Source organism: Ambystoma mexicanum, chromosome 3p, assembly GCF_040938575.1.
Source record: "Ambystoma mexicanum isolate Mex_15411 chromosome 3p, UKY_AmexF1_1, whole genome shotgun sequence".
NCBI lineage: Eukaryota > Metazoa > Chordata > Amphibia > Caudata > Ambystomatidae > Ambystoma > Ambystoma mexicanum.
The window spans coordinates 1,006,591,134-1,006,604,723 of record NC_090925.1 but is presented as its reverse complement, the minus strand read 5'-3'; the positions used below and the strand labels follow the sequence as shown (position 1 = coordinate 1,006,604,723).

The 13,590-nt window shown below is 42.4% G+C and overlaps 1 protein-coding gene across 12 annotated transcripts in view; it reads left to right on the top strand.

Moving 5' to 3' along the window:
* The window catches only part of EPB41L1 (erythrocyte membrane protein band 4.1 like 1), a 694,213-nt gene that overhangs the window by 585,023 nt on the left and 95,600 nt on the right, over positions 1–13,590 (top strand). For 10 of the 12 annotated variants that reach the window (XM_069652320.1, XM_069652316.1, XM_069652328.1 and 7 more), the window contains 2 exons: positions 11,425–11,460; positions 13,307–13,507. In XM_069652320.1, the coding sequence (XP_069508421.1) occupies positions 11,425–11,460; positions 13,307–13,507 (237 nt within the window). The remainder of the gene's footprint in view (positions 1–11,424; positions 11,461–13,306; positions 13,508–13,590) is intronic. The other 2 variants (XM_069652319.1, XM_069652326.1) reach the window with 1 other exon arrangement.

The window sequence follows — 13,590 nt, the reverse complement described above, 5'->3', positions numbered from 1 at the left end:
TTTTTTCATTATATATATCAATTTTATTATTGATGTTATATGTTCTCTTTCCAAGTTTAGGGGTTTCATATATTGATGTGTCCCATCTGTGTTTCTTTCTTTTCTTTATGTTAGAATATACTTTTGTACTCCTGATGAAGACGTCACTACACTAAAGTATATACGTCGAAACCGGTTGAGTTTGGACTAAGATGAGGTCGTGGTCAAAAAATTCTGGGACCCATCTCAATCACTTATGCCACTGATGTTACCTGTTGTGGCTCTGATTTCATACTCTTTTCTATAAATATTTCAGATGAATTAACTGTGATGAATTTCTTATAGATTTTACATTGTATATTGATTGGTGTTTAGTATGAGTGGTTTGTCTAATGGATGGATGAGGTTGTATGCTTGGATGAGTGAATAAGATGAATTTTATTATATAGATGTGTTCTTTTGAATAAAAGTTGTTTCCTGCTATGTAAATTGTTTTCACAAGTGCAGATTTAATCACAATTTGGTTGATATATTAAATTAATATCAGGTTTAATAAAATCCTTGATACCATACTTCTTGAATCGTTTCCTTTGGATGCCTTTCCGTTATCCATATGTAAGTTCACTGAGCATGATTTTGCTTTAAAGGGGTCAATCTGTTTTCTATCAAGCGCTTGGAAATTGAGGAACAAAAAGTTATAATTATTTTTATATTAATAGTATGTTTTAATATCACCAACAAGAAATCTTATTTAATTTTCCAGAGGGACTGTTTGCAATTCATAATGACTTTGGAGATCCCTTTTGTCTTTAATTCCCTCTATGTTACTTTCATGGTTAATAATAATAATCGTAGAGTCATGATTGAGACGTAATAGTAAATTGGAAAATGTAAAAAAAAAACATTTTCCATTGTACATTTGTTGTTTTCTAAGAAAGTTCACCAGATTTATCAGGCATCTGATCCAGCTAGATCTGAAAATTCATATCAGATTTGGTGACATTTCATACACGTTTTTCATGTAGAAATGGAATATTCAATAAAGGTGTTTTTGCATTGAGTTTTACATAGACCCACTGAAACAATATTATTGAAACAACTATGATATTTGTATGCTTCAGGAAACCAGGTTAGACTCCGCCTTGGTGGTGGATGGCTTCCAGGTATATCAGGCTTTGGCCATTAAGGGGGCAGGAGGGCGCCCTTTTGGGGGAGTAGCGATTGGTGTGAACAAAAAAGTGGGACATCTAGCCAGCCCTCTATGGTGCCTTGAGCAAATGTGCTGGCAGTTGAACTAGAGATGGACATACCAGGAAGTGTAAATAAGATGTTTATTATTAGCATTTATTCCCCACCAAGTCCGGGAATTATGGATCATGTGCTTGAACAGATTGAAGAAATCCTAGTTGACAACTGTAATATTATGGAATATCATCCAGTGTTGGTAGGCGCTGACGTTAATGCCAAATGTGTGGAGGTGTTACCTTGTGCACTGTGTGGGGACATAGCACAGTTGTGCACTATGAGACAAGGTAAAGGCAATGATAAAGGTAAGAAATTGATGAAGTTCTTGTGAACCTAGGATTTAGTAATGTTAAATGGTCATACTAAAGGAGATATCCCAGGTGAATACACATGGACTGGGAATAAGAACTTATCTACAATGGACTATTACTTTGGGAAGTACCATTGTCTTGACTGGGTGAATAGGCTAGAGGAGCTCCAGAATGATAGTTGCGACCATAACATGTTGGCATTAGATTTACAGTGTTATGCCCCCCATTCTGTAAACCAGGGAGGAGCAGGGATGACCACTAGCCCAGTGGAAATCGTATTTGCTGGGCCCCCAGGAAAATTACTGGGGTTAGCAATTACATCACCTCTTTGTCACCCGAGTTCTTGCATCTGAATTGGCTCCCAATGACTTGGAGGACTGGTTTAGGGAAGTGGCGAATAAAACAGGCAGTTGTTCTCTACTGCCTATTACCCACTGCAGTAAGCCAGCCAAGAAGTTTGATATCGCTATAAGGGATGCTAAATGTGGAATGAGGCACAAGTTTAGGAGGAAAAAACAACTAGGTCCCCTGGATAAGGGGACGATGATGGATGTGGCAAAGATTAAAAAGGGATATAAAACCTAGCTTGGAGGTTGGAACCGCTCGGTACTGGACCAACAATGGCAAAATACGATCAGTATTCTTTGGGGGGGGGGTAAGCCGAGGAAAGTTTGGTCTGAACTGGCAAAGGCTAGGGAGAATCCTAATCCTAGGGTATTAAACCCAATCCAGGAAAGTGGATGGATTGAGCACACGAAAGATAGGGGGGACCGGTTAATTCGGTTCCTTCATCCGGCTATCTTTTGAAAGGATGGCATTTGAATATTGGTAAAAAGGATACAATAAATGTTATACAGAGCCTCAAGAAATCAAGAGCACCTGGGCCTAATGGATTGGCCAATGTGGTCTTAAAGCAGAATCAAGGGTCATGGGCGGTAATCCTTGAGATGCTGTTTGATAGAGTTTGCAAGGAGAAAATAATACTTAACTTCGGGCAGCAATCAATACTGGTGCCAGTATTTAAGGAGGGGGATAGGATGCTCCCGGATAATTACAGATTGCTTTCCCTATTAGATACCACAGGAAATTTGTTTGCTATGTTTACCGTTGAGACCTTACAGAATTGGGAGAATAGTAAACAGATTTCACATTTTTCCCAAACTGGGTTTAGACCAGGCCGTAGCACTATACATAATCTGAGGATTTTTGATGTATTGGCCCGGGAAGCTATGAGGAAGGTGGGAGTTACTCTGTACGTAGTGTTCATAGACTTCCGTGAAGCTTTTGACAGAGTTAATTGGGAGAAACTATGGGAAATATGGTAAAGTGGGGGTGCCCTGAGGCATCGTTAATCATACTCGAGGGGCTCCACTTGAATACCCAAGCCAGGGTACGCCTTGATGATCAGGGCTTGATGATTAAACTGGTGAAAATACACAATTGCGTGAAACAGGGATGCCCGTTAGCCCCATTTGTGTATAATATGTATTTGTCTGACCTGCCGCAATGCTTCACTAATGGCTTGGGCTGTTTCCCCAAAATTGGTGATTGGAATATTCCATGTATGCTATACGTGGATGATTTGGTCATGTTCAATCATACTCTATTGGGAGCATGTGCTATGTTTGAAGCATTGGCCAGAGACGCACAAGAAAACGGCTTGACAATCAACTTGGGGAAAACTAGGGTGATGACCATCTCAGCTAAGGGGATAAAGCACATCAACTTTATGACCAGTTTGGCAGATATTGAATATGTGGCTAGTTATCCCTATTTGGGGCTTGAAGTAAGTGCTAATAGGGCATACACTGGAATTAAAGAGGCAATCAATAAGGCACACCGGCTGACTGCCCTAGTAGGAAAATTCTCAGCAAGGACTACGTGGTACACCTTAGACAGGATCATAACTCTATACAAACAATGTTTTTGCCCAATGGTCCTATACGGACTGGAGGCTCTTTGTATGGATGATTACCTGTGGTTAGGTCGCTTAGAGAGCTATTTCTGGAAGTGTATGCTAAAGATGGCCCCCTCTACGCCCATAGAGTACTTGCGGCTGGAATTGGGATTGGTCTCCCTGAAGGCACAACTGATGATAAGACAAGGCCAGCTACACATAAAAGTTATCTCTAATCTTCAATGTCAGCTGCTTGCTAAATTTTGTGAAAGTGAGGCGCCCACCCATAGCGGAATAAATATAGAATTTGGGCAATTAATGGCCAGACTTTACGAGAAGATAGGCTGGAAACCAGTATTCAAAAGAAGGACTATTGTTCCTGCTCTAAATTATCTGTATAAAACTAAAGTAAGTAAATGGGATTGGGCGAACAACTACACACACTTAGAGACACTTAAGAATTTTAAATACGTGTCCAACATAGTTCACTCCTATTTGCAGACACAATGTTACTTGAGGCAATGCCCTTGTCGGCTATGCAAACCTTTCGTCTGAAACTGCGAAAACGAATCAATTGACATTGCAGATCTTTCTGGGAGCAAGATTTAAGATTCCTGAAGCTGAAAGGACATGCAGAATATGTAACGCTATTGGGGAATTAGAAACCCCAAGCAAAACATGTCCTCACCCAATGTGCAAAATTAGATACCATTTAGATGACTGTACTGGGTGGGTTGGTACATGATGAAGAATCAATAAAACAACCGGATTTCTGGAACTATTGTATGAATACCGAATCAGAAAGAGTCTGTATGGCACTGTTCCGCGTTTGGGTTATTGTGGAGAAATCTCTGGCGGAATTTAGTAAGGTAAGGAAGACATGAGACTGGCTTGTACTCGATAAGGCTACACATCATTTTAGCTATTTATTCTGTGAGGTCTATGACCTATGATTTTAATCTGTTGTACATTATTAGGAATGGTATTGATCACAATACAGGGTCCCTGGGTGACAATACCCAGTAAATGAGTAGTAGCTGGAGATAACTAGCACATGTCATTCTTGCCTGGAAATGAACAGAAAAGAAATGTATATTTCCACCTAAATCTAATATGTGACTTAGTTTACCCTAGTCTTGGACGACTATTATTTGTCATATATGGTGTTGTTTCGAGTAAAGGTTAGTTAAAGAACAGTGTTTCTATAGTGGGTATTACTATTTTTGGTTGTGGTTTAGAATTATATTGGGATTTTACAACACATACAGTAAATAGCATACTGTATTTTATAAAATTGTTTTAAAAGCTATATTTTGTTAACACGATTAATGATTTGAATGTATACTATTTTGCACAACTTGTACGAAGTTGAATGACAAATTGGAAGTATGTATAACATTTTTATTATATTGTATGCTGTTTGTAAAGAACCATAGACAAATAAATAAATAATAATAAATAATGAAACAATTTTGGGACACATATTTCAAAATTGTCCACTTCAATTTTCGAGACTTTGGCACACACTTAGCCTTATTTTAACTACTGCATGCCACACACGTTCTGAGAACTGATCACTTTTAAAAGAAAATAAATTGAGACAAATATATGTATATGTATAAATTCATTGAAAAAAACCTTAGTTAAGGTTCAGTTAAATTGTGCATATTGAGCACAACAAAACCCTTGAAATTTAGCATAAGCATACGAAGACCAACCATATCTCAGAATGATACATGCATAATAAAGTGTATCAAAATCGTCATACACTATGGGCTGTGCACTCAAGCCCACACCATAACCGCGTCAGGACCACCAACAATACTTTCATAATGATACACTTGGACTAAAACACTCCTGCTAAAATTCAGCACAATAGCCATGGACAGCAGTAACTGCATACTAGACCAATAACAATATGCTCAGAATAATACACTTGGATTACACACATGAAATACAAATAAGCACAGCAGCTGTACACAACATGCTGTGCATAAGAGCAAGACCAAAACAAGACCAATAACAAAACCAATAACAAAACGCCTGTAATAATATGCTCAGAATAACACTTGCATAAAAACATTTAGCACAACAGCTAGACACAACAAAAGAAGGAATCAAGCATACAAAACAAAATGCTAATTAAGGCTTGTTGTACCTAAAATCAAATCTACAAACAACATTAAAGCCCAATGCAAAAAAAACAACAACCAAACGTTTTTCAACACGTAATAAGCCTAAACCTTCCCTAACAACATACCAAAATGTTGTGATATTATATATTAGCGACTCATCATTACCCCCCAAGTAACTCTCCCATAAAAGTTCGGGGGGACCAGCAGTCACCACAGAAATAAACGTTTCTCTGAATCAGAACCAAAATCTCACAATCGAATAGAAGATGTTTAACCGTCTCCAGGATATTCTTAGCACATAGTGTACACAATCAGGAATGTCTGCTTATCCTATTCCTAGCACCCAAGAATTCCAAAGTTTCAACCATAGTAAACTTAAGTCTCATATATTCACAGATAAGCCAATTATTCGGAAACTCACACAAATATCTCGTTATTTTCATACGATTTTGAAATTGTATGTACTCGCTGCTCATTGATTTGCTGCCAAGTTGGTTCTACTTTTTTCATCATCAAGCTCAAAGACTGCCTTTTTGGTTACATTTGTAAACCCTCTCGTGTGGCTGAACACATTTTAAAAAAGAATGAAGGTCACTACCCATAAAAAGATAAATACAAAAGGTGGAAATGCCAACGCTAAGGAAAAACACTCAGTTCGTCACGTTCGTAATTTGACAGAGGGAAGCTGTTACGTTTACACTGTAATGTAAGCGGCCCCCGTTGCCACATTTTCATCATTTGCACTGTATGGAGGAAATGTAAAGGGCAAATGGCGGCATACATTCTTGTATGTCACCATTTGGCCTTGACATTTTCACTTTGCAAAAGTGTGTAAACGCTGCCTGGCATGCTGGCATGCCAGACAGCATTTACTTTTGTTTACGAGCATGGCAAGTGGCACTCACAATTGAAATGAAACCCTACCGACATGCTTGCACGTTGGGAAGGGTTTCATTTCAACTGGGAACGCACATGGTAAGTAGTGTTCCCAATTGAAATGAAACCCTCCCCGAAATGTCCCAATGGATCCTTATAAGGTAAGCCTGCTTTATGCTAATGGATAAAGCAGGCGGACTTCATAGGGACCTCCAGAATCTGCATGGACATGAAAAGGAATGCCAAATAGTGCATTTGTATGGCCGAGAGGAAGGTAGCGATGGAAACGCAAATTGCCTTCAGCCCCTTCTCTCCACCATAGAAATATATGAAAATGAGCCGTGGTGTGATTTCAAGGCATTAAAGCCTTACTCAAGTCTTTTACGCCTTTACGGCTCAACGAAAAAGAGCACATCATGGTTTCCCTAAATACTAAGTAATCGCCAAATACAAACGAACCCCCAACACACTACAAGTTAAAGCTTATTTCAAAGCCCAGCACACCTTTGCTGACGGCCTCGCGCTGCGCCCCACCATTCCTACTATTCGACGCTATTTTAATTTTGTCCCACAGAGTTCTTTCATTAAAATATAATGTTATCACACACACCTATTAACACAGTGCATATACATACCCAGCCACGTGGAACTACAAAGGCAACTGCGTAGGCCAAACACCCAAAGACATACACCACACACATGTACATGTTTAAACAGAGGGTAACAGTTTCACTAACACGTTGCTGAACACAGATGACAAACATACCATGAGAGATTCTGCTCCTAAAAGGCAGTTGCTCCCCTGGTTACCAAGAGACTGTGGGGGTCATTACGACCCGGGCGCAAAGGGATACCGGGCACCGGTAATGACACCGGTGCCGGTAATCTCTTTGCACCCTATTCCGAGGTCCCTTTGCGGGTCCTTCCCTTAACGCCTGTTTTTAGCAGGCGTTAAGGACGGGACCCGCAAAGAGATACCGGGGTCAATAACGATACCGTAATTTACGGTACCGTTATTGCCGCCTTCCCCCTTCCCATTGAGCCCTATGGAGGCTCAAATGGGAATGGGGATTGACATTTTCAATGGGGACTTACTGGTCCCGCAAAGGTCGGACTAGACCGGTAAGTCCCCACTGAACAAGGGCGGACACGGTACCGGTAATGGTGCTAGTCATGGCGCTAATAGCACCATGACCAGCACCAACCTCGGAATGAGGCCCTGTGGGTTGTGCCCAGAGTGATAGTGCCATCAATCTTTATTCCTGGCGAAGCCATTGGAAGAAGACAAACAACAAACAATAATAATAGGATCATAAATCCCTGACCTATTTAGGGGCGAGAGGTATAGGCGGTATTTGAATATTATGACTGGCCTACAGTATTGAGACATGGTTTCACATACTCCCAGCATGCCTTGCAACAGGGATTCTGAGCACTGCATTTAGGTGCATTAGTGTGGATGCTCCATCAGGTAACAGGATTCTAGCTCTCGCAAAGCAAAGCCATCTGTCAGATCCCAGGGCACGTGGAGCAAATGGAAACTACCTGCTCTCAGCAGAGGAGGAAAATCTGAAATGAGAACATGTATCGCCCTCTAGCTGCTCGTCTTATATGCACACTTTACAATGCTTGATTATTCTTGACTTGCACGGCTCGTTTTAAGCCTGGGGTGGAGCGATACTGACCACTTTGAATGGAAAATATAAGTTGTCATTTCATTTTGCATTTTGGGTAGCGGCAGTGCTTTAAGTGGACGGGGCAACCTGGGTCTGTCCCGGAAGTCTCCAAAAACTTGGGCCCTGCTGGGGCCCTGCCAGGACCCCCCGGTCCCACCACGCCATGGCGGGACACATTATCCCACCACGGGCGTAGCTGTGATGGGAGATGCGCAAGCCATTTTTATGTTAGGCAAGCTGTGACTGAAAGAAGTGCCAACCAGCCACAGCATAGCTGAAACTGGAAGTTGCAGTTTCAGTGACAATGTGGCTGGCTGACACTTCTGTCAGTCACTGTGACTTCCTCTTGTGACCCCTCGAGTGTGGGGTCACAAGAGGAAGTATGGTCCCTTTGTTTCCCCTCCCCAGGTCACTGACCCTCTGCGAACTTGGGGCTGATATATTAGATCATGGAGCCCCAGGTTCGCTGAGGGTCAAAGACACCTCAGGCATGGCAATCTAATCTGCTCTGCAGAGCAGAGCACAGACCACCGTGCCTAACGCGTCTTTGTCCATTGGCAAAGCTTTATAAAAGATGTAACATATATCTATGTTTATAAAAGATGGCTTGAAAAGTACACAATTCAAGCAATCTTTTATAAAGCTTTGTGGCAGGACAAAGACGCCTTAGGTTTTGTCCGTCCTCAAAGCTTTATAAAAGATGGCTTTATTGTGTACTTTTCAAGCCATCTTTTATAAACATAGAAATATGTTGCATATTTCTATGTTTATAAAAGTTGTCTCGAAAATTACGCAAACATGCGCACCTATTGCTCCTCTTTTCCCTCCTTCCCCATTCTTGCCCCCTTGCCAATATCTCTGCCCATCTCACCAGTCTTTTTGTTACCACTCTTCCTCTACCCATCTTTGGTTTCCTTCATCACTCACTTCTCACATGTTTCTTCTCTTTCCCATATAGCCTGAATGTACATGAAAAACATTATGCTACATTAAAGGAGAAGGACATTACTATACAACTGCAGGCACATTGCATTTTGGCACTGATGTCTAGTACTGTAATAGTACATGCTGCAGTTGTATTTGTTGATACTGGATTATGTGGGATTTCTTCTATCACTGAGTAGCACAGCGAGTAAAGTGCTCACTTTGACATCCTTGCAGAGCCTGCTGACACAGATTCGAATCCTGGCAGGGCCAAACTCAGCCTTTCATGCTTCCGAGGTCGATAAATGAGCACCACACACCGTGGGAAATAAGCAGCACTCAGATACCTGTGGGTTCGTAGCGCTATAAAAATGCACAAACAAAAATAATGACCAAAGTTGGTGGGGAGACTCAGCCAACGTATATGGTGATCATAATGCTGCATTAAAGGTGAAGTGAGCAGTGTATATACACTACTATCTACCTCTGGAGCAACTGATTGCAGTCATAGGTATTGCAGTTATGTTTGACCGCTCTTTATATGACATCCATTTTTAGTAAACTGTTCATTGCATTGCATTCGCTCATGGTAGTTCGAAGTTTGGTCATTTAGTTATGTTATGTTATGTTAAAGGTTCTTGTACCGTGCAATTTCGCCACTTGCGTGGTCGCTTGGCGCTCTGGCGGATCTGCAATGGGAAGGGGTTGGTTGTTTGTTAGTTGGGTTGAGAGGGAGAAGAGCAAGGTAGCTTTGATGGGCTGTTGGCAGCTTCAGTTTAAAGAAACTGCTCACTGAGCGTTGGTGCATTTTCGGTTGGTAGCCGTCATTTGATGTTGAGTTCTGGGTATGTATGATTTGGTTTCATGTTGCGTGTTGTGAAGTACATGCAGTTTGTGGTGCAGTAGAGGTATTGTTGTGTTTGGTTCAGTGTTTGAGGGCGAGTATGGAGGAAGGTGAGTTTTTAGTATGGTTAGGAGCAATAACATTTCCTACCCCAACCTTCCGTCTAAGAATGACATATTAGTGTTCCCAGCAGTCCATCTAAGTGTGGTACATTACCTTCTTTCATAAACATAGAAATATGTAGCATATTTCTATGTTTAAAAAATAAAGATGGCTTGAAAAGTACACAAACCATAGTAAGGTATGCATACAAATATATAAATGGTTACATACATTTGCAGATGTGTTTGTGTACTTTACTATGGTGTGTGCACTTTCAGGCCACACCCATCATTGAAGCCACACCCCCAAATTAGTGCCCCCCTGAATTTCTTACCGCACTTAAAGCACTGGGTGGTGGGGTGCTAAGATTCTTTACTCAAGGGGACTCAGCATGAAACAGGGAATCACAGGGTTAAATGCTGGTACTGAGCCTGTGCTCTGACACAGCTCAACTTGCTAAAACAGTGGGCCTCATTACAAGGTTGCCGGTCCGGTAACAATGGTACCGGTAAGCTTGCCGGTATCATTGTTACCGGACCGGCAAACTACGAGGTCTGCCTGCAGGGGTCTGTGAGCCCGGCAGGTCCGACCTGCCAGGCGGAATGGCACCCACAAGCAATGCTACACGGTAGCGCCAGCACCGTTATTAACGGGGCCGGTGCTACCTGCCTCCCCATTGCCATGGGGGTAATTATTACCGGCACCCGGCAAAGGGGAATTACCGGGTCCGTACATCCCCATTGCCGGGTGCCTGTAAAAAACTGACTCTGGGGTATTTACCAGCACGCCTACCGCCACCCTTATAATGAGGCCCAGTATCTGTAATCCTTTTCTAAAAATGTCATGAGTTCCACTTAAAACTGTCACTCATTTATACGTAGGTTCCGTGCAGAGTATGACATTCACAATCCCAGTTATCGTCTTTAAATTGATGTCATCTGTGTCAGGGGTCATATTTTGTCATAATGCCCATCTCTTCATTGTCTGGGAGTATGTTATGCAAAATCATGTAACGCGCCTAATGTCATAAGCCATGCAAAGTCACTCCCTGTGAAGTCAACTATGCTAATTATCAATTCTTAAGTGTGGAAAATACTCTTTTTTTGTATCTGAATGTTGCTAAGTGTTTTAGAAGGCTTTGCTATGGTGATGCTCACACTGCTGCATGGGGTATAATATAAGAACAGCTGTCCCAAGAACACCAATTGACCTACTGCTGATGAATCAGTCGCAATGCTGAAATCCTAACCTTGCACTGCTGGGCGGAAGTTCCCTCTGCCGGAGTCTAGACTGATACATTTTGCTACGTTTATAAAGTAAAACAGGCAGCAAGAATAATTCCGGAACCCTCCCTAGGAGTAAATGGCCAGGCTACAATTGTCGTAACATCACATTGATCCCCCACTGCTTATTTTAAATCCCTATCCGCTGCCAGTCGGAGCAGGAAACCACGCCGCGGCACAAGCAGGAGGTATTTAACGTCTGTCCGCGGAGATGCATCTCCTCCTACTGCACGCTTCTTTTCCTTATGCATGCATGCACCGAAAACCACCTCCACCTGTCCTGTGTGTTTAATGGAATACCAGACACTCCACCCTGGCCCTTTCCAAAATGGTGCCTTGTAATGTTCACTATGTGGAGTCTTTTCTCTTTTGAGAGTTCGAACCAGAGGCTTTGCCGATTTGAATTGGGGTCTATAGCGACTGCCGTGCTCTCAAGTATAAAGTCCTTTTGCAAACATCAAACCAAAAGGCATTAAAAAAAGGTTCCCCTCACTCCAAACATATGTATCCAGAGGAAGTGTCTGCTGTTCCAATAAATATGGAAAACTCTCTGTTTTCAACCTTATTTCAGCACTCATAATATTTAATCTGTATCCCTCAAAGATATCACTATCGCATGGCCTTGACCAACCAGACTATCTATGCTCGACTGGATGAACAAGTAATGCCCTAATGGGGTAGTTTATGACAATGCTCTTCCAACTAATGTATTACATACCATGCCTTCTTTATGACAAATGGTTATCAACCAATGCCTATGCCCTGCCTTGCACTCATGCTGAGTTGGGAGATCCAAAGTGCGGTCGCTTATCAATTATCATTAAGGTCTTGATTGCAGGTATCTGTATTATTTTATGTATTTATTTAGACACTTGTAGGTGCACGCTCAACCCAGGGGTGTCTAGGCGCTAGTTACATATTAGATATCAGCAGTTTGGTTCCTGGGTTTAGAGATAAATTAGGGAGTCAGCGAGTGGCCTGCTATGAGACATCAGCCTCTGCGTCCGAGCAGGATGGTGGTATTAAAGCGGCCACAACTTGTGTCTCTACACCACTGCCATGTGTCTGGTGGAAACATTATCTGGGGTGCTCAGGGGGAAAAGGTAATCATCAGTAGAGTTAAGGGCCATTGCCTACAAAGCAGCCTGTGCCCAGCTGAAGAAGTGCCATTAAATGATCTACACTCAGAGATCTATGCCAGCTCAGGATATTAGTAGATAGGTGAGCATGTATACTAGACCCATGCGTCCAACAGAGAACTCAAATACTCATTTGATATTGTACACTCATTTACGAATATTTCTCATGATTAGATTTATTTTCACTCTTTACCCTGCAACCCATGTCTTGTGATGTGATGCATGTTTGACATTGGTTTATTTGAAGACCATCCGACTTAACTTCTTTCTATCCTTTGCGTATACTCACCACCTAACCCGCCATCATGTATAGTGTCCTCCACTCCTCAGTCATCCTATATAATATGGACTTGTTCCTTAACCAACACCTCCCTCCACATCTCCCATCCACATTCATATGTGAACCCCCATTTAGAACCTCCTGTCTGCACCCACGTGTGATCGCCCTCAACACTTCCCACCCACGCCCATCAGTCATCCCCCTCAACACTTCACATCCGCACCCATCTGTGATGCTCGGCCACACCTCCCATCCACACTCATCTGTGATCCCCCACCACACCTCCATCCACCCACATCTGTGATCCCGGCCAATCAGTTTTCCAGATCGTCCTTGGTTTGCATCCTTTCCATCTCAAAGACAGAGGCCTTCCATTGCATTCCTATCATCTTGATGGCTTCTCTCGATGGGTTGCTTGGAAAACTCATTCGCACTCGTTCGCACCCCATTGTAGACTGTGACTTTCATGATGGTCTGTGAGTAGCTCCATCCCAATCTCTGTATGTCTTTCGGGTTTGCATTCTGTGAACTGTTCCTGGGTCTACCACTGCACCACTTCAGTTTGGTGCTTGGGTTCTATCATCCTCACATCATCTCCCCCTTCTTACCCCAAAGTTTTTAGACAAATCACAGGATGTGCTGCTGAAACACCAAGCCAGCATCAACGAGCTGAAGAGGACACTAAAGGAGCCTAACAGCAAGCTGGTGCATCGGGAGAGGGAAAAGAACCGGGAAAAGAGGCTGCCTTCCTCGCCCACCTCTTCCTCACCTAAACATGAGGAGTCACCACAGGGCACGCCAGAGCGGCTCACTGAGGTCAGTACGAAATAACGCAGACTGACACATGGCGTATTCTTTGTGTGCACCTTTCTCACCTCCCCATTACAATTGCATCCCTG